General features: G+C 43.6%; 4 protein-coding genes across 4 annotated transcripts; all 4 read right to left on the bottom strand.

Moving 5' to 3' along the window:
• Nucleotides 1–1,573: 1,573 nt before the first annotated feature.
• Nucleotides 1,574–3,517, bottom strand: LOC107218817 (cuticle protein 65). The gene is made up of 3 exons (XM_015656835.2): nt 3,363–3,517; nt 2,016–2,255; nt 1,574–1,933 (listed from the first exon to the last, which is right to left on the bottom strand). Exons 1-3 carry the CDS (start codon nt 3,372–3,374, stop codon nt 1,751–1,753), a joined length of 435 nt encoding a protein of 144 aa, XP_015512321.2. The 5' UTR covers nt 3,375–3,517; the 3' UTR covers nt 1,574–1,750.
• Nucleotides 3,518–7,267: 3,750 nt separating this feature from the next.
• LOC107218836 (tubulin beta chain) lies at nt 7,268–9,112 on the bottom strand. Its single transcript, XM_015656856.2, has 2 exons — nt 8,976–9,112; nt 7,268–8,835 (listed from the first exon to the last, which is right to left on the bottom strand). The coding sequence occupies exons 1-2, from the start codon at nt 9,030–9,032 to the stop codon at nt 7,549–7,551; spliced, it is 1,344 nt and encodes a 447-aa protein (XP_015512342.1). The 5' UTR covers nt 9,033–9,112; the 3' UTR covers nt 7,268–7,548.
• An 822-nt stretch (nt 9,113–9,934) lies between these two features.
• Nucleotides 9,935–13,565, bottom strand: LOC107218823. The gene is made up of 3 exons (XM_015656840.2): nt 13,432–13,565; nt 10,938–11,118; nt 9,935–10,791 (listed from the first exon to the last, which is right to left on the bottom strand). The coding sequence occupies exons 1-3, from the start codon at nt 13,563–13,565 to the stop codon at nt 10,492–10,494; spliced, it is 615 nt and encodes a 204-aa protein (XP_015512326.2). The 3' UTR covers nt 9,935–10,491.
• A 718-nt stretch (nt 13,566–14,283) lies between these two features.
• LOC107218825 (cuticle protein 16.5) lies at nt 14,284–15,020 on the bottom strand. Its single transcript, XM_015656842.2, has 2 exons — nt 14,949–15,020; nt 14,284–14,742 (listed from the first exon to the last, which is right to left on the bottom strand). The coding sequence occupies exons 1-2, from the start codon at nt 14,964–14,966 to the stop codon at nt 14,395–14,397; spliced, it is 366 nt and encodes a 121-aa protein (XP_015512328.1). The 5' UTR covers nt 14,967–15,020; the 3' UTR covers nt 14,284–14,394.
• Nucleotides 15,021–19,292: the final 4,272 nt, after the last annotated feature.

The raw sequence follows: 19,292 nt of genomic DNA, 5'->3' as shown, positions 1-19,292 counted from the left end.
TAAAACATACGATATTAAAAACAAGATATTCTTCGTATAATGAGAAAAACAGAATTGTAGATTTCACAAAATATATCTTGACGTATGGTGAAGAGTTGTTGTCGCTGCTGCAAATAATTTTCTATGCAAAAGAATGGAGGATTGGGTGGGATCGACTAAACAATGTATATACCTACGTATTAAAGATTCGGTGAGATCAAGTCAAATTTAGTCCGAGCAAAAAAATACTCCAATCATTATTCTCAAGATTACGAAAAGTTTTTTCAAAAAAAAAATTTATTACTGAATTATATATTTTTGCAAAATTATATCTGATTTTTGAGTTCGACCGGCGTCGCCCTTACTCTGGTATAAATAATTTATCTTAGCTTTATCATACAACAGATGAACATGAACAGGAGATTTATCCACATAAAGGTGAAAGATGAACTTTAACCACGTTATCGTTAAATGATAAAAGATCACGTTAATTCACCTAAGATTATTGACTTATTTAACATTATCTAGATAACGTACACAGAGTAGGTAGTATATACAATGAAATTGCTAACTGTGTTTCAAATAGACGGATACGTGGATCGTGGGCTGCAGCTGTAACTAGGAAGGCGTGAAATTAGCTGATCAAAGAAACATTGTATTAATTTCACAAGTATGAATATCATACGTGCGTGTAATTGCAAGATGATGTTAAAAAACCGAATGATTCGTAGTAAACAGGATCGAACACCGTTCACCTGTCCCTTGATTATCATTATCCCGTTCACTTCCTTCGCGGAAATTGTCCTTGAGTGCCGAATCCAGGTGGAGCCAATACCTTGTAGAGGTACAACGTTTAATCGCCTATAGATCAGCAGATAAAAACGGAAACAGAACCGATCGCAAGTCGAAGCGTGAGTTTTTCCTTCTTTTTTTTCATTACCGCCGATTTTGCATCGATGCCGTGAATCATAGCCCATGCGAGCGTGGCCACATATGCACGACATGCATGTATGGCACGGATTCGAACTAATAACCTATCGGCTTATCTTCTCGGAGATTGCCGTATTCTCACTCACCTCCGCAACAACCACGAACGGTTTACTCTTGAGTGCAGTTCTTTGTTCGGCCTAGTTTTAGGTCGGAGATAGCCACGCCTATGGTACTTCGCTCTTTATATGTATACACATGCACAACTTTTGCCAACGCGAACTGGTTCTGATCAAAAACGAGATTTACGAAGGCGCGCAACGCGGGCAGACTTTTGACAGGACGCCGTGCAATCGTTCGATCTACAATGCTAAAAGCGTAAAAATTCACTTTCGTAATTATCGCGAGCTTAACGGAGCTCGTAGATCGATCGACTGCGACTCGTGTCTGTAATGGGTTCCGGTAAGTCGAGACGACCGATTCATCGCAGGACTGTAAGAGGTCTGACCACCACAGTCACGTTTCTACTTAACGCTACTTTCGCTAGCCGTCGTTATGAATTTTTAATATTCCGCAGAAGACAAGCGAAAAAGAATCTGACATTAAATCACTTTCGGTGGGATACTTAACTGGACTAATGAATCATTGAGAAATCAGGGACAGCGTATTACGTTACAGAAATTTGCATTTTATTTCACATTACACCGGATGGGCATTAATTTCGTCGACTTTGGATTTCATCGCGGTCGTCGCAGGTGTCGTTCGGTTAATTACATGTACGTGCAGCACGACGATCGTAAAACTATGTACAATTCATGCATAGGTTGAGCGATTCATTTATGACTTAGTGGACGTATGCGCCGTGGCCGTATCCGTATCCGCCGTATCCGTAACCAAGACCGTGTCCGTAGCCTGCTGAGTATCCGTATCCAAGTCCGTGTCCGTAGGCGAGGGCGGGCGCGGCGGCGTAGCTCAGAGCCGGGGCGGCAACGGCGACCTTAGCGACGTGGGCTGCGGGGTAAGAGACCTGCGGAAAAGGGAGGAAAACCGACGGGTCAAAAATCGAAGGCTCCGTTACTCCGTTCCAAATTTGGCGCGCAATCGATCACCTTGTAGGTGTTCGCGTAGCTGGTGGCCACTGGGGCATGAGCGGCGTAGGCAACCGGAGCGGTGTGAGCGGCGTAGCTCACGACGGGGGCGGCATGGGCGGCGTAGCTCACGGCTGGAGCTGCGTAGCTCACGGCTGGGGCTGCGACGGCGACGCCGTGACCGAGAGAGCCGTATCCGTAGCCTCCGTAGGAGGGGATGATTCCGGCGGAAGCGTAGGCCAGAGAGGCGACGAGGAGTACCTGCGCAGCGATTTACGGGGATGAAGTTTTTCATTTTTGGAAAATTGCCGATTGGTAATGAGACGAAAATTTCCATTTCTCATGTTCTTGGTGACAACATTATTCTAGTATAATAGTATAGACGTTACGATAAACGGTTAAATATACCTGAATACCTTTCGAATTACCAGACCATTTGTTACGATTAACTGTTTAGAACTGTTTTAACTGAATTTTCTGATTATCGCAACGTTGAATTTGTTTCTTTGGTTGGTGTATTTTTTTTTTTCACCTAAATGAGAACTCGTAATGTTGACTGGAACTTGTACCAGTATCAAATTGTCTCAGTTACGATAATCGCAAGGAATTAGTAACGCGTACTGGATTTTCTGTTTAAAGCAACAAAATTTATTTTATTTTGCACGCGGTACTGTATTTTTCGATTGTGGTGATGAACGAATATAGTTAAGGATTGTGCGGTACCCACAGCAATAGAAATTTCCGTCAGCGCATCCGGGCGATTCGGTTCTTTCGATGTAGAATAGAAATTCGGAGTTTGCTTCTGACCGGCGAGTAAAATATTTGAAAATCGTAAGGTCTAATCCGCGTTTAAAAATTATACTGGATTGTAAATGCGAATGAAAAATTATGAGACACGTATCTCCGTCAATGTTGTGCGTATTGCCTCATTTTGTTGATTTCAAGTTTAAAGATAACTTTAGCGTGAATAAAAACATATTCATTATTTCAGAGTCGATTCGTTGTTGAAATGGGAATTCAAGATAATTCCCGCAACAGTGAGATAAAATTGCGAAATCCCGGTATTTACGAATCTTGAAAAGGAATCATTCGCTATAAGTTTTTTCTTTACACCTTGCAATTCAGACGTACGATGTGAAATTCTGCACATAAATTTGAGTTGAAATATACAATCTGCAAAGTTATTCACTGTCCGGAATTCATAACTTCGGAAAATTAATAATTATAAAAGAAAATTTCGAGTCCGCGCTGTTCCGGCGAAACTGAATTTGCATACGAAGTGACAAACTGTATCCCGGATGTCGGTGCTGGATCGAAAATTCAAAATCGTTGAAGGAACGAGGCGGCAGATTAAAGTCTGAGACTCACCAGCTTGAACATGTTGCAGTAGTGTGTTTGACTTGGTCTTGTGCTGTTGCTAGACGAGTGCTGCTGACTGTGTGGATGTAGGCAAAGCGCGCCCTCTTATATAGCTGAATAACTCTTACCCGCACGGCAGGAGAATGGTCAGGAGAGTTGTCGAAGAATGGAGTTGGAAAAAAAATTACCCCCAGAACTAATTTGGAGGGGAATAGGCTTGGCGAGATGCGGCGAGGGGTGGACGAGGACGGAGGCCAGGGCGTGTTGCCTGAATCACCAACGCCATCGCATCCTGGAGCCTGTGTACGTCGAGGAAGGTCCTCGAAGGTCGACTCTCCTATTATCGCTTCTAAACGATGGGAACCTCGCGCAAACACTCGGACCATTCGCCTGCCTTCGCAAGCGCGTGCAGGAGGAAGCAAAAACGGTAAAAAAAAAAGAAAAAAACAAACAAACGAATAAAAATAAGGACAGGTGTAAAAGATTCACATCGACGAAACGCCTTGAGATAATGACCATAGCTTTAAACGAGATCGCTCGACTACCGGCAATTATTAACGCCCTGCATGATCGTGCGAGCCTCTCTCTCTTTCTAACCTCACGTCTCCAGCCTCTGTTCTCTCCTCTCCGGCTGACTTCTCAACCGTGAAGAGAGGTCTTGGGAGGCCTTGTATCTAGGTCGCTGTCATTCGGAATCTCCCTGCATCGTGTGACATAATACATGTAACACGTTTGGATAACTCGTACTTTCATGTTACGCTTCGATTCGTAAGGACCAGACGGCTCGCAAAATCACCGGTATAACGCCTTAAAGAGGTATATTATGCTTTCACGTCCCGAAGGCAGGACTTCGGAAAATTTCTTCATGACAAAGTTCGCCGTGCTTTCAAGCCGAGGTAATCCAGTGTCTTAAAAGCAAATGTCCCTCTTTCTTTCGACCTGTTTTACTAGCCACAATCGTACGAGTGATTCGAAAGACCGGGAAATCCGTTTCATTAGGAGTACTTATAAAAATATACATGTTCGAAAAGTATATGCACATTTTTCCTGAGTAAGATGAGACAACAGGATCGACGACCTGCCCCTTCTCGTGCCCACAGAGCAGGACCAAGTTGAAAATCTGCCCGAAGTAAAACGATGTGAGATTCGCGATAAGAAAATAGAAAACAACTTCCACCTGTTGTTCGTAGTGCAATAGACTGTGTGAAAATAACCAATGAGTTTTAATGCTAATGATATTTGAACTGTAACGGTAAGAGAAACGAGTGACTCACTGTGTCTGCAGGCGACGCACAAGATGCAAGCCAAAGCGATACAGGCTTATAGGCCACCGCATGGTATGCGTGTAGTACAAATTTTTACACGTATGCATAACAGAGATAGTGATAATAAATGTGTGTTACTTGCACCTCGGCGGTATAATAAATTTCATACCAACGCCCTGGTCAGGTTACGTGTACACATCGAATCGGTACACGACTGCAAGGATTATCTCGAGGATAAGAGATCGGTACACAAACTAATAAACTAATAACCCTGTACATGCATAACTGTGACTAGAAAAGTGGTAGATCTTTGTTATTATTTCATTAGAGTAAAGCTGCGTAGTGAATTTATTATTCCCACGTCCTTCTAATGCCCGCGATCGAACCTTCGGAATTGCAGTATAAACTGCTTGGTACGATTCTTATAGGATAGAATCTTTTCATTTCAATGCTAATGCGATTCAGCAATAGAAATTAACCGTTTCGCAATCAGGTCGAAAATGCTGCATGCCTGATATATTATGTATTGGTAGATATTTGACAAAGAATAAAGTAGGTAATCATAGAAATGAACCTGGTTGGGCAATGAGTAGTATGGAATGGTTACCATTAACGTTCAATGTCAATGGAATAAGAAAATTCTAAAAGCAATGCGATTTCTACTCACGTTCAATGATAAACTCATGGAAAATTCTCATAATCGCCATATTCTAACGGTGTGAGGCAATGTAAAAGAGACAGCGAAGAGTCAATGGCAAATGGTCCCGTGAGCTCTCAATAGTAACCCAATGGAACAGCCCCAATGATTTTATTCCCTGTACGGTGTCGTGAATCATCGATGTGAATCCTCGGCATTTGTTCATCGTAACGAATCCTGCGAAGACGAATTCGCAACAGGAAAAGCTTACCCCTAGCTTGACGCAACTAAATCTTCATTGGCAATGGATACCAACAAAAGTGCAGTCACGTAATGCTCACGTAACTCCATGTTCGAATTGGGGGTAAGGTTTACTCTCCTATGAATTAATTGTTCAATTGAATAATCGTGTAAGGGGAATATAGCGATGGCGATAATGCTCGATTATACTTTCAATTGTGAATAAAATGTTACTAAATCGTTGAACAATTATCCTATCGGTAAATGTGCAATAAGTATACATGTGCGATACTTCCGAAGGTATTATCTTTACGAGGTATTTATCCGTAACTTATTGTCGACGATTCAGCGACGCGTGAACAGAACGAGGGAATGGTTTATTCATCGGGATGCTTGGCTGGATCTATACAATGATCGATATTGATTATTGGACGTCGAATGCGCAAAGACGTCTGCACAATTAAAACAGAAACGAAATGGACTAAGAATTTGGTAAACTGAATCGTCATTGATCACGATGACTAAATATAATTATCTCCAAAGCCAGTGGTAACGAATGATCACAATTACGCCTGGTACACTAAGCTTATCTAATTCATCTGTTAAGCTGATCCAATACTTCGCGCACGGGTTGAGCCAGCCTCTTGTTGCGTATTCATAGGTGGGTAGTTACATATCAGCGGATAAACTCGTGCAGTTTGTACATCCCATGTATGATAATTATTTATAAATACGGAATTGAATTGGTTACGTAGTAAACGATAATTAGCACGGTCTTTCAATGATCAAATGTAAATTTAGGCACACGCATTACTGTTATGCATAACGCAGAACGTTAATGACCTTCGCTATTTTTAATGGTCAGATTAGTTAGTGTTATTAGTATAATTATTACGTTATCTAATAAGTAGCTTCAAATCATTGCGATATGCAAAAATTTCTCGCGAATTTTAAACAGAAATACCTTCAATTACGTTATAATTATATATAAAAAACAGTTCGAGGTATATTCTTGAAATTGTTTTTTTTTTTTTTTTTTTCCGTCAATGGTATTGGCAAACATTATATCATTATCTCGGTCATTATGGTAACGAGTTCTGTCGCCGTTTTTGCGCCGGAATTGGTTTTAAAAAATAAAAATAAACCATTAGCGGCGATAGATTCTTATCGCGTGTGATACGAGATTGCAGAATATTGCCAGGTCAGTTATACTGTGGCGAGCGATCAAGTAGCCTACATTCGCACGAAATGTTGCCGACAGCTAAATCCGCTGCGAAACGCCCTTGGGGCAAGCGCTTGTGCAAGTAAAATTTACAATTGCATATAATGAGTATATAACCGCGGTCAATCGGGTGACAACGGGGTTGGAAAACGTATGCAATTACTTGTAATTGCCGGTATATATGCCTATATAGTACGGTTTTTAGAGACCGAAGTAGAAAGAACAGAATACGGACAAAATGAAATGGCACATGAATGCAGAAACAATTTTTGCAAGTTCGCTGAAGACGATAAAGAATCTTGAATATAGTAATTGATGTTTGATTCCTGACGTACTACGAGTTCTCTATTTTATTTTTCTTTATTCGGGATCGAATGTACGTATAATATTGTGAATTTTCTATACACTGATATTTTCAAATATTAGATGAGGACTTGGAATTATTGAAATAAAATTTCCAACGAACCGATCTCCATCTTCTCAAACTCAAATCTTTTACATTCGATTATAGATTTATGAATTTATTCAATCCTCAAACATGAGATTTTTGACACATGGACAACAATATGAACAGCAACAATGACCCTTACAGCTTAGTCTTATCAAATTTTTACTAATACTACAATGTCACGATCAAAACCGTTAAACATTTATGGGGAAAGAAAGTACAGACATTGTGTTGATCAGGTGGAGAGAAAGGAACCGCGACAAGTACCTAGATGTGAGGGTACGGTCGCCAGGGTATGTTTGCCGGTATATAGTTTTTCTTAATAGTTTTATCAATTTTCCGATCATCCGTTCAGTCGTCGTGTGGATCCGGAAATCCCTTGATCACTTGTCCTCGCCCTCGCCCTCCTCCTCTTCGTCAAACTCCCCGTCCTCTTCGGCGGTGGCGTCCTGGTACTGCTGGTACTCGGAGACCAAGTCGTTCATGTTGCTCTCGGCCTCGGTGAACTCCATCTCGTCCATGCCCTCGCCGGTGTACCAATGAAGGAAAGCCTTGCGCCTGAACATCGCTGTGAACTGTTCGGAAACGCGTTTGAAGAGCTCCTGTATCGCGGTTGAGTTCCCGATGAACGTGGCGGACATCTTGAGACCGCGAGGCGGGATGTCGCAGACCGCGGTTTTCACGTTACTTGGTATCCACTCGACGAAGTAACTGCTGTTCTTGTTCTGAATGTTGAGCATCTGCTCGTCGACCTCCTTCATGGACATCCTACCCCTGAAGACCGCGGCCACGGTGAGGTACCTACCGTGCCGGGGGTCGCAGGCCGCCATCATGTTCTTCGCGTCGAACATCTGCTGAGTGAGTTCGGGGACCGTTAGAGCTCGGTACTGTTGCGAACCGCGGGAAGTGAGGGGTGCGAACCCGGGGATGAAGAAGTGGAGCCGAGGGAAGGGCACCATGTTCACGGCGAGTTTCCTCAGGTCTGCGTTCAGCTGTCCGGGGAATCTGAGGCAGGTCGTAACACCGCTGAGCGTGGCGCTGACAAGATGGTTAAGGTCCCCGTAGGTCGGGGTGGTCAGTTTCAGGGTCCTGAAGCAGATGTCGTAGAGGGCCTCGTTGTCGATGCAGTACGACTCGTCGGTGTTCTCCACCAGCTGATGGACCGACAAGGTGCAGTTGTAGGGCTCGACCACGGTGTCGGAGACCTTGGGCGAGGGCACCACGCTGAAGGTCATCATTATACGGTCGGGATACTCCTCGCGGATCTTCGATATCAGTAGAGTTCCCATTCCAGCGCCGGTCCCGCCGCCCAGTGAGTGCGTCAGTTGGAAGCCCTGCAAGCAGTCGCAGCTCTCCGCCTCCTTCCTCACGACGTCCAGGACCGAGTCCACCAGCTCCGCACCCTCCGTGTAGTGGCCCTTCGCCCAGTTGTTCCCGGCGCCGCTCTGCCCGAAGACGAAATTGTCGGGCCGGAATATCTGCCCGAACGGACCCGAGCGCACCGCGTCCATGGTCCCCGGCTCAAGGTCCACCAGGATCGCCCTCGGCACGTATTTGCCCCCAGTCGCCTCGTTGTAGTAGACGTTAATCCGCTCCAGCTGCAGATCCGAGTCGCCGTGGTACGTGCCGGTCGGATCGATGCCGTGCTCGTCGGAAATCACCTCCCAGAACTAGTCGAAGGGAAAAATTTCGATGAGTTGATAAGAAATTTTGTTATCGTGGGAGTATTTGCGAATTCTGTATTTTGCGTTTAACACGCTGACAATTAGGGCTATTGAAACGTGTGACGAGGACGGACGTCGATTCTTACCTTGGCTCCAATTTGGTTGCCGCATTGCCCGGCTTGAAGATGTACGATTTCACGCATGATTGATTCACTGTCGCGTTTTGGAACGCGTCTGTGCTGAACTGATATGTAATAAAACTAATTAACTACCCCGCAGTTCGCGGATCCTTTTAGACTCCAGTTTCCTGATGCCAATTTATTCAGTGGAAAAAAAGCAGTCAGACAACCTAAACAGTCCTTCAAATGTTCCTCTCCCAGGCAACCCGTGCGCAACTACCCCGTTCTACTCGCATGACAGGGTTGATTGGGTGAATTGTTTTTAAGGTTCGTTATTGCTGCCTCTACTATTGATTTAATCGCAACGAGAAGAGCGGGAGATAATCAGACCGTTCGAAAACTCACGTCTACGATAAGATTGCGCAATTTCAACTCTGTCACTTCTTTTGCGTGTCCTATTATAGCAGCTACATGTATTCCATTTATTTGGGAAAGTGTGCAGCATTTTTATTGCAAGGTCGCCGACGCCTTGATACGTGTATTCACGAATTCAAATCATCATTGTTACTACTTTACTACGGAAGTTCCGAACTGGTAATTTAGCTGTAATACAGCACTGCAATATACCAACCACGCATGAACGTGCAGAGAACGATGCTGGAACTAGACCATTGCGCAAAGACAAACTGTAAATTTGGAGCAAGTAATTTCTCACGCACGACTGCCGGACAAACGGCTTCTTTTCTGTTATTTTTATCAGCTTTGCATTCAAGATTATCCTAGGGCGCTGTGTTTGAATAACGCCTCGGGCCTCATATTTCCTGGCTGTAACGTTAAACCAAGTGACTGTGTCGCATAACCGCGAGTTGACTGGCAATCTGCGACATGACGCACACAATATTATGTGAATTTATATAATGCGGTAGCGGATCACGAACGATTTCACAAGACTGTTGGATAAAGATTCATGTTGATTAAATAAATAATTTGCTCTCATAGATGTTATTTATTGAAAATAATACCTCCCAATAATTGAGTTGCGAAAATATAAACTATATATGTATGTATAATGTAATGATCACAGGATTTCCGCTGATGGATAAGAGACCAAGTGCTCGATGAGGACATCTCTGCTCCGGCTGTTTTACTTGCCGTCTGTGGTACCAGAATAAATAATTACAGGTATGCCGCCGGTTTACCGACACTGTATATAGCGTGTACAAGGATAAAGTTGTACACTTTTTCCAGCATAAGAAAGTCCAACTCTTTGAAATCCGGTCGGTATTTTATCAACACCGACGAAGTTTAGAAGTGGATAACACGAAGTGCTCGGGTGTAAGTAAGGTGTTCCGGAAATTCGTAGATTCACTCCACCCTTGTCTGTTCTTCGGAATTTACAATCAAATTTATAATCGAATGAATAAGTTCGGTGGTTGAGCTGCCGTGTTTTAGATTATCGATCAGCATCTCCGCACAGTGAATGTTAACTCTTCGCAACTCTTGCGTTTCTTCTTATCTGGGAGAGTTCGAAGTTCGGAGAAGCTTAACGACGTCCGGCGAACAGGGGAGCCGAGTAGGCGTTGATGGCTGGGTACGCGGAATAGGCTAAGGGTGCTGCGGCCAAGGGTGCTGCGGCAAAGGGTGCGGCGGCTACGGCTGGGGCTACGTAAGGTGCGGCGGCTACGGCTGGGGCTACATAAGGTGCGGCAATGGCGTGGTTGATGGCGTGAGCGTTGTAGCTGCTCGCGAAAGTTCCGACGGTCAGAGCAGCCGGAACTGGTGCTGGTACCGCCAGAGGAACGGCACCGCCGGAGCAAACGGCCACGAGGGCGGCGAGGAGGATCTGCGAAATGAAGATTTTACGATTAAAATGAGAAGTGAGGACGAGTGACTGCGATCCCTTTGACTTACGACCGCGGTGATACTTGACGAGAACAAAGCTCGGACGATTTCTTATCAATTCTTTCAAAACAGAGTATAATGACTTACGAGGCACTTGGTCATCATTCTGAGAATTGGTTTGGTTTGTTGGATCCGCTGCGAAGACTGCGATGTACTCGGCTTATGGACGCTGGCTTTTATAGTCGGTTTTTCAACGGTGGCAGGGGATCCCTCACCATTTCTGCGGTGGGTACTCAACCGATGTCGAAGAAATGGATTCGCACCTCTCCTGCATACCAGATGACCTTTGGTCAAATGTCTATAGGTATTACGGGCAAGCCACACCCGGTAACAGCTGGTGGGCTCCCTCTTTCTCCGTTAATTCCTTGCACATTGTTCCCCTCCAGGATATTTGGTATTGGTTTGGTGACGGATATTGCAGGGAGCCGGACTCTCGAATGCGCGTGGCGCGTGAGGTGAACACGGAATCGCTTCTGTTCTAGAGTCTCTCTAATCTACGAGGTTGACTTCCACTCGGAGCGCCCAAACGCCCGACTTCCATTAACTTAACACGGTTTTTTGTATCGCAGGATCTAGAGCGCTGTTCAATAGATCAACGCTATAATCCTTCAGTCGGTTTATCAATTGGGGATATCATCGGGTGCTTGTCAGTAATAGCGACGCGGATTGCCAAATTAAAGGGTAGATTTCCCCAAATTTCGACACTGAATTAATCTCGACGTGAATTCTTTCTCAGGTAAATCTGAATCGGTTACGCATTTCGAGCTGCTGAGGCTTCTGGCGAGAAAAGTTTCGGGTAGTGTGGAGGAAGAAATTGCACAAAAAACATTTTTCAATTTTGGGATACACGCTGCAGAGCGTCGCATTACGTATCGGTTTCGAACGCGATACGCTTCTCGCTTGCAAATCTGTTCGACAGTTACGTACGACATGGACATCAGGCTCGAAGTAGGCACTGTCGATATCTAGGCAAGGCACGTTTTGGTACGTGGCGAAACGGTGGACGGCGAACGGGCGGGAAGACGTTCAGGAAAACGGGAGTTTCACTTTTAAACGACGCGACGCGCAGTGATGCAGGCGGAGTCGCGTTGGGTAACCGAGTGCCCTGGATCCGATTAAAAGTTGCCGCAATATCTGAAGCGTCGAATGCTTTGAGGGTAGTTCGAAAATCCAGTAACTTATGCGATTACCTCAAGAAGCCCCGTGTTGCGGAACGTTGTCCGCGTGGAACAACTGGCACAAACAAATGGAAGGAATTGAAAAAAAATTTCACGAAGAAAAACTGTTGGGTAGTCGTAAACTGTGTTACTTTTGGCGGGTTTCGCAACTCTGGAAAGCTAGTTTCCCGATCACGTTTTAACTTCAGACACTCCGTGGATCGAGTGGAAGCGGTCCTTACGCTTTGCACAGTTTCCAGGCTTCATCCTTGTTATATAGCACTGACCTTGTCGACAGCGTTCCTGGAAAGAAGGAAAAAATGCTACTGAACTGTCAGGGAGCATTGAACAGATGATGTAAACGAAGCAAGATGAATGCATCCCATTCGATGAGGAGAACTTTTGCTTGAATAGAACCCTCTCAAGCCTCAAGCTTATGCATGCTTGCCTTTCAAGGTCGCGGTTGAATGCCACATCTTATTTTTCCATGTCCTGTTATATCAAGCGGTGAAACGCAATTTGTAGACAGCGTTGCTTCTATGGAATAATACGCAGCCTTCTTATTGCTCGTTGCGAAAGCACGAGTGCAGGAGAAAAATAAAAAAGGGACAAAAAGGAGCGGGAATTTATCGACGCGTCGTTACTGAAATTCTTCTAACTTGTATTAAACTTGAGACCGGTATTTTTTTTTTTTGTCGACTGAATACCTTGTCTCAGACTGCAAAAATGTAGGACCGTGGATTCTAATTGGTCCTTATAGCCTGTAGTATTTTATCGCGATCGGTGAATAACTTTCAATTAATTTAATCCTCTTGCGATCACGATTCCACTTCTTCCGCTCAGTTGCACCAATTTTTTTTCCCCCAACCTCTCACAACAGGATACGATTCAAGGCTCTCGCGGTGCATCGCCGAACCTGTTTTGAGCCTGATGATTGTCTTTACGTCGAACGTTCGTCTGTCTTCCGGCATAAAGCGCACCCACCTTGCCTTGTGGCACGCATACAAGATTCCCAGAGTAAAAGAACAAAAAATGATACCACTCCCTTTTTGCGATATAGGAAGAAGACAATGCGTGGTTTTAATTTATACCGATACGAGTCTAACCCCCGAATTGTAAACTGAGTATTTACGGCTGATTGGAACATTCGACGTATTGTCTTTCTCTCGACAAACGTGAACAGAGAAGTAAAAATAGAAGAGTTTTTTCCGAGTTTTGTGAAGTCGATCGATAATCAGTTTTATACAGAATTTAGCATTACTTATCTTTGAGTGAAAATACGGCAAAGAAGGAGCTGATTTTTTGGAGGAAAAAAATCTGGAAACTTCGCTTCCTGCACGTGAATCACATCTCCGCTGGTTTTACAAGTGACGTGACGTCGCTTTCAGTTCAATGCTTCTGGCAATTATGACAGGGTGATTAACCCTTCGAATCTGTCGACGCTCACGTGGACGAAGTCTGGCGTAGCCCCGTCGATCGTGAACGCTCCAACATTTCCCTTTGTCTGGAATATTCCATGGCAAAACATGACTTTGGTTTCCTCGTCGTTTTCTTCCATTTCGACAGCCATAAAAACGCTCAGCAAAATGTCAGTCAAGTATTCACCGACGCCAAAGTAATAAGTTACGATAACAAGGTACTTTTGTTTTATTTTAGAAAATGAAACCGGGAAACACGGACGTTCTTTTTATTTCCTTCCTTCTTTATACGCATACCTGCTTTATACAGCGGAAGAAATGCCGTTTCGCTGTCTCCGACAAGCCTGTCCTCCATGCATAACATCTTGCTATTCATAGCAATCACATCAAATCCGAAGTAATTGAAGCCGGGGTGAAATTGGGCACTTGGGAAAACTGGGAAAGTGTATTTTCTCCCAAGTAAGTAACTCTGTTTCACTGGGTAATAAGTTCAAAGACGAATGATTTACGATTGTCTTATTTATCACAGTGTATAGTATAGACGGTAAAATCTCCAAGGTCGTGGATTTCAAATGAAATATTCCCTGCATAGTTTAATAACTTGCCATTGTCTCGCTGCAGCTATACACAACTTCTGTGGTGGGTATAAATTATTTGAAGAAATAAACAGTGCAAAATGGTGATTAACGGGGTCCGTGCATCAAATTTCGAATTCCCTGATCCATCGTACCCTTCCACAACCCTAAAACCCTTACGTTCGAAATTGTAGAAACCAAACAGCAGCGCGCTGAAGTTGGGAAAAGGTTTATTATGTAGTGTTTGAGAGGATTGATCATCCGCTCTCTGAACAAGTAAGAATTCTTTTTCCAATTATCATTTTATTTACGGCAAAGAAAATAATAAAAATCGTTCAGTGCAGAGTGCTTGGCAAGCGGTCGTCGATCCGGAGCTTTCGTGATCCACGGATCCTCATCCCACGATCGCGGCGCTGTGAGCTGCGTAGGCGTGGGCCAATGGGGCGGCCAGACTTCCGGCGTAAGCCGAGGGCACAAAGCCCGGTGCAGCGACGAGTGGAGCCGACGGAAGTGCCGCGTACGGAAGTGCGGGGGCCGCGACGTAGGGAGCGGCTGCGACGTAGGGGGCGGCCAGGTTCCTCGTGCTTATGTCGACCCTCGAGGCGTAGGGCGGGATGTTGTAGGGCACTGCCTTTGCGTACCCGACCGCAGCGGGTGCCGCAACCAGCGGAGCCGAAACAGCCGCCGGTACCAAACCGGCGATACCGCTGCCGAGAACGGCCAGGAGAACGAAGCTGGTCATCTGCGAAAAATTTTTTAACTATTAGAAACAAGCTTGACTTTACGCGAATAACTCTCTGTGGAGATTTCAGTGGTGTATTCGACGACGGATGTACGATTTCTATGATGGGAAATTGTTTTGCCGCTTATCAATAATCCGCTTTTCTCTCGGTGCACTTTTGGTACTGTACTATAATAATGAATATAATGATAATTGAGCCAACCCACCATCACGAAGGAGTTCATGTTGCTTGATTGGTTACACTGAAACTCACTGAGCTCTGTGATCTTCGTCGGAGTTACGGTAGCTTTTATATGCGACGTTACCACCTCCATTATTCTGTTAGACTTATTTGACTTTCTTCGAAAACGTGAGAAGCTTCCAGACGACGAAAAGGTTGCGTAAAGTCCGATGGAAGGGAGTCTGTTTGCGATCGCATATGAGTCGATGGTAGAAAATTCGTCATCGAGTTGTTATTGGAATTGACGATCATACTTACGGTTGAAGTGTCTTTGCACATGAAACGGTTAACGCATGCTAAAGAAAAACGGTTCGGTGGTCGATTAACCTGACAAATGAATTAATCTAGTTCCCAATTCTGCAACCAGATTTCCGACCACGTATAGTAGAAAGTGTGAAATGTGACTATTAGACCACGATGCACTAATTGTTGTAAAAATGTTTTGAAAATTTATTAATTTAATTTATTACTGCAAACTTTGTATGATCCCATCAGATAATTGTCGGAGTGAGCTGCAGCTTGACATGCAAGATGTGATTTGCTATCGCATGTGATGAAGAGTTCAATGAGGTTAGGTAAGGAGTGCACGAGTTTTAGAAAGTAGATTGCACCCTCTGTCGAATACGGCGACACGATAGTTCAACGTTAACTATTTATTTTTTTAAACGAGATCTGATTAGGCGCTGACCGCTTTTGTTATTCAAATTCCTACGTCAGGTCTGTGACAAGTAGGTCAAGACACGTAAGTCATACGAAATTTCGTTCCTAGTTTCCTTTTTCTTGATGAAGGTGGGTTGATATTGAGTTTTTGATTCGTTTCCTTCCTCAAATTGTTTTTATTACTGCATTTTGACATTCCTCTCAGACGTCCTTGCACCGAAAAAAATAACTGTAGGATTTACTACCTCCCAGTCAAAGTTATTATAGTTTTCTGTTAAAGATACTGCAGAAATGTTCGAAGTTACTACATTGACAGTTGAATTTACTACGGAAAAAGAATTTGGTAACGTCAAAAGAAATGGACCAGTCTCTAAAGTAGTAGGTGCAACTGTGATTTTTTTCTTATGTGACGGTCATTCGAATCAAATTATTCGAAGAAAAAGGCATACAACACGTACGTATACTATTTAAATATAGAAAAAGAAAAAAGAATTGTTCCGTACTCTGCTTTCAATAATTAACCATATTAAATTGAGGAATTCTTGACAAATTTTCCACTTTGTTCAAGGAAAAGAAGTTAAGCTTACGAATATAAACGTTTAAAAACTGTCACTCATATTTTTCGGTGTATATACGACCTCAAAAAATGTCAACATATGTACGCATAAATATATCTATGGTTCCTGAGCAATTAATTGGCACATACAATTTGATGCGCTGCAATGAAGTTATGAAGCAAAGTTAATTCCGATTTAAAGTTTGCCACGCTTCATGAAAATCTGATCTCAGTAATAATTATAGTCAATCTTTGACGATTTCAGTTTGGACGTCCTGTAGAATGAAAATCACATCGTTGAACAGTATTATATTTACTGTTATTTATTATCTCTTAGATATACTTCGCCCATTTTCATCTCTTTTTAACCAGGACTGACCAACATATCACAACTGTTGACTGAAGAATGTAAAGACGAATACCCCTGGGTAAGTTTTTGTGACCAGTTTTCGGCGGGCAAGTGGGCCCAGGTGGGCCTGGGAGCGTAGGAAGGTTCTACTCTAACGAATCTACCTAACGGCCCTGCACCGACATTCGTAGCAGTAGTGTCAGTATGGAAGCTTGAGATTGGGTCCGTACAAAGTGAGTACGTAAGATTACTTGTCGACTGCGACTTAGAAATGTCGATCAGCTCGATCATCCCCGTGAGAAGACGCGTAACCGCGTCCACCGCCAACCACCCCCAACTACTTCCGAGCACCTCCAGCCACCGTCAACCACCTCCGACCATCTCCGACCACCTTCGTCCTCCTTGTCCACCTCGTCACCCTCCTCCTCCTCATCCCGCCCTTGGGGGTGGTCGTAGTCGTCCTCGTCCCCCTCGACCTCCTCCAATCACTGCAACCACCACCAAACACCTCCTACGTTGACTAAAGTATATAAAGACAGTTGCCCTGATGGGCTTTGGAATGACAACCGAGAACCGTCGTGCGCTTACGCCCCCTGAGATGTTCCAACGGTAGAGTTGAGAGCTTATTGCAAAACATCAGAGAGTTACCAATTTCGACGTGATGCTGACTGCATTCACCTTCCGAGTAACACAGTCTTCGCAATGGTAAGTCCAAGACAGTACTTAGCCGTACTTTTAGGCATAGAATCGAAACGCTGTTTTAGCTAGTCGCAAGTGAAGTATCGACGTTGGGTAGAGAAGCAGAATTGTTTTTCGAAAAGTGTTCGTATGGAAAAAAATTCAGAGTAACCGTAATACATCACAGATGCGCTAATTTTGATCGAGATGAAATGGATGCTCCGTATGTGAGACAGTATTTAACGCAGTGTCCTAATTTAAAGACCTAAAAAGGTGATTCTCGGGAATTTTTTTTGTTTTTTGATAGGGTGAGAGAACGAAGCTTCTTGATACTTCCAGTGTATTTTAACACACATTTGAAAGGTACGAGCAAAAATTATTATCATCCAAGTGTCACAGAACGGCAGCGTTATTAGCTGACCCGTTCATGGAAGAATATATCTTTGGTTAACGGCTGACCATCGAAGGGCCTAGCCGCTTGAGTCTGGAATCGGCAGGAACGATAAAGTGCGTATTTGTTGTCTGAAATGTGAAAACTAAAATCATTGTACATCATATCATATCATCATACATCATACATTATACATCGTACATAGTATTAAAGGTCGAAACCATAGTTTGGATGTTCGGATGTTCAGAAAGTGATATCGCCCAAAAATTTTTTTCTCTAGACGTCATCGATCTATATAGACGAAAATCAGCTAACCGAGTTCTTCAGTCTGGAAACAACCGCGCAGTAGAGCGGATGTACGAAAATCGCGCTCCGGAAATTTCGAGTACCGGCTTCTCAACCTCCTGGATCCTGCGCTCCGGGTCCGCTTTCAGGTGCAACTCGAGTTCCAGGGGAAGCGCTCCAGGTCCGCTACCTGGTAAAACTCGACTTTCAGGACAAGCGCTCCGTAGTTTCTGCACTCAAGGTCCACTACCTGGTGGATCTTGACATCCAGGAAAAGTGCTCTGTAGTTCTGGCTGTCCAGATTCTTAACCTGATTACTTTTGACCAAGCGCTCCGTAGTTTCTACGCTCCAGGTCCGCTACCTGGTGAAACTCGACTTTCAGTACAAGCGCTGCGTACGTTCTGCGCTCCAGGTCCGCTTCCTGGTGAAATTCGACTTCAGGGACAAGTGCTTCGTGGTTTTGACTGTCCAGGTCTTTGACCTGATGACTTTTGACCTTCGGGACTAATTTTCAAGTTTACAAGTTTGATTATTGAAAACGTCATGTTTTGTACAATCAAACCAATATGCATGCTTCAGATAACATTTTGAATCGGAAAAAAAACCTAACGACCAGCGTCAAGAAATTGCAATTGGTGAGTGGTTGGCATAGTACAAATAGGAATACATGACAATAACGTCGTTCTATTAGAGCTAAAATTGCTATGCGTAGTGTTTCAAATTGGTCAGCACGTAGCTGATTGTTCTGTGGTATTTTTTAACGAAATTCATTGTCATAAAGTCACAATACGTTATACTTACATGCGTGTATGTGTAAACGTAATTTGTAGCATTATATAGAGAAAATCTGATGGGCATAGATTCGCTTGCGTCACATGCACAAAGACAGTGTTCATTCTGTATACTGTGAAGCTAATACCAAAAAATAGACGAGGAGGAAAACTAGGAGGAGCAGGAGAAGGATTTCTGCACGGTGAATATAACATTTTTATAATATTTGAAGGCAATTGTAATTATATTGTATCTAAAAATTTTTAAACTTGTCACGTTTACAATAAATTATTTCAATTCATTTATCGAGCAAACCAAAGTTCAGTAATGAAATTTCTAAAATTTTCTCATAATCTTCTTGGTAAAATGTGTCAATGAAAAATTATATTCATCCTTACACAACATTCTTGATGTGTTCTAATACTAAAAATATTTATTAGTATTCGAGGTATAACCCGAGGTGGTTAGCGGTCGTTGGAGGTGGTTGCGGGTGATCGAGATGGACGAGGAGGAGGACGGGGAAGACGAAGAGGACAAGGTGGACGAGGAGGACGAGGATTTGTGCACGGTGTGTATAACATTTTTGTAATATTTATTGGCAATTGTAATTATATTTCATGTAAAATTTTTCAAACTCGT

This window comes from Neodiprion lecontei, chromosome 2 (assembly GCF_021901455.1).
Source record: "Neodiprion lecontei isolate iyNeoLeco1 chromosome 2, iyNeoLeco1.1, whole genome shotgun sequence".
Lineage (NCBI taxonomy): Eukaryota > Metazoa > Arthropoda > Insecta > Hymenoptera > Diprionidae > Neodiprion > Neodiprion lecontei.
Note: the sequence above shows the minus strand (reverse complement) of the source record. Positions and strands in the feature narration are given on the sequence as shown.

Coding starts and splice junctions, on each gene's coding strand:
- LOC107218836 (XM_015656856.2), bottom strand. CDS start 9,032: ATGCGTGAAATCGTACATCTTCAAGCCGGGCAATGCGGCAACCAAATT. Junction 8,836..8,975: donor GCAACCAAATTGGAGCCAAG/GTAAGAATCGAC, acceptor CCCTTCGACTAG/TTCTGGGAGGTGATTTCCGA.
- LOC107218817 (XM_015656835.2), bottom strand. Junction 1,934..2,015: donor GCTACGCGAACACCTACAAG/GTGATCGATTGC, acceptor CCTTTTCCGCAG/GTCTCTTACCCCGCAGCCCA.
- LOC107218823 (XM_015656840.2), bottom strand. CDS start 13,565: ATGGAAGAAAACGACGAGGAAACCAAAGTCATGTTTTGCCATGGAATA. Junction 11,119..13,431: donor AGCGTCGACAGATTCGAAGG/GTTAATCACCCT, acceptor TCTGGTATGCAG/GAGAGGTGCGAATCCATTTC. Junction 10,792..10,937: donor GAATGATGACCAAGTGCCTC/GTAAGTCATTAT, acceptor TTCATTTCGCAG/ATCCTCCTCGCCGCCCTCGT.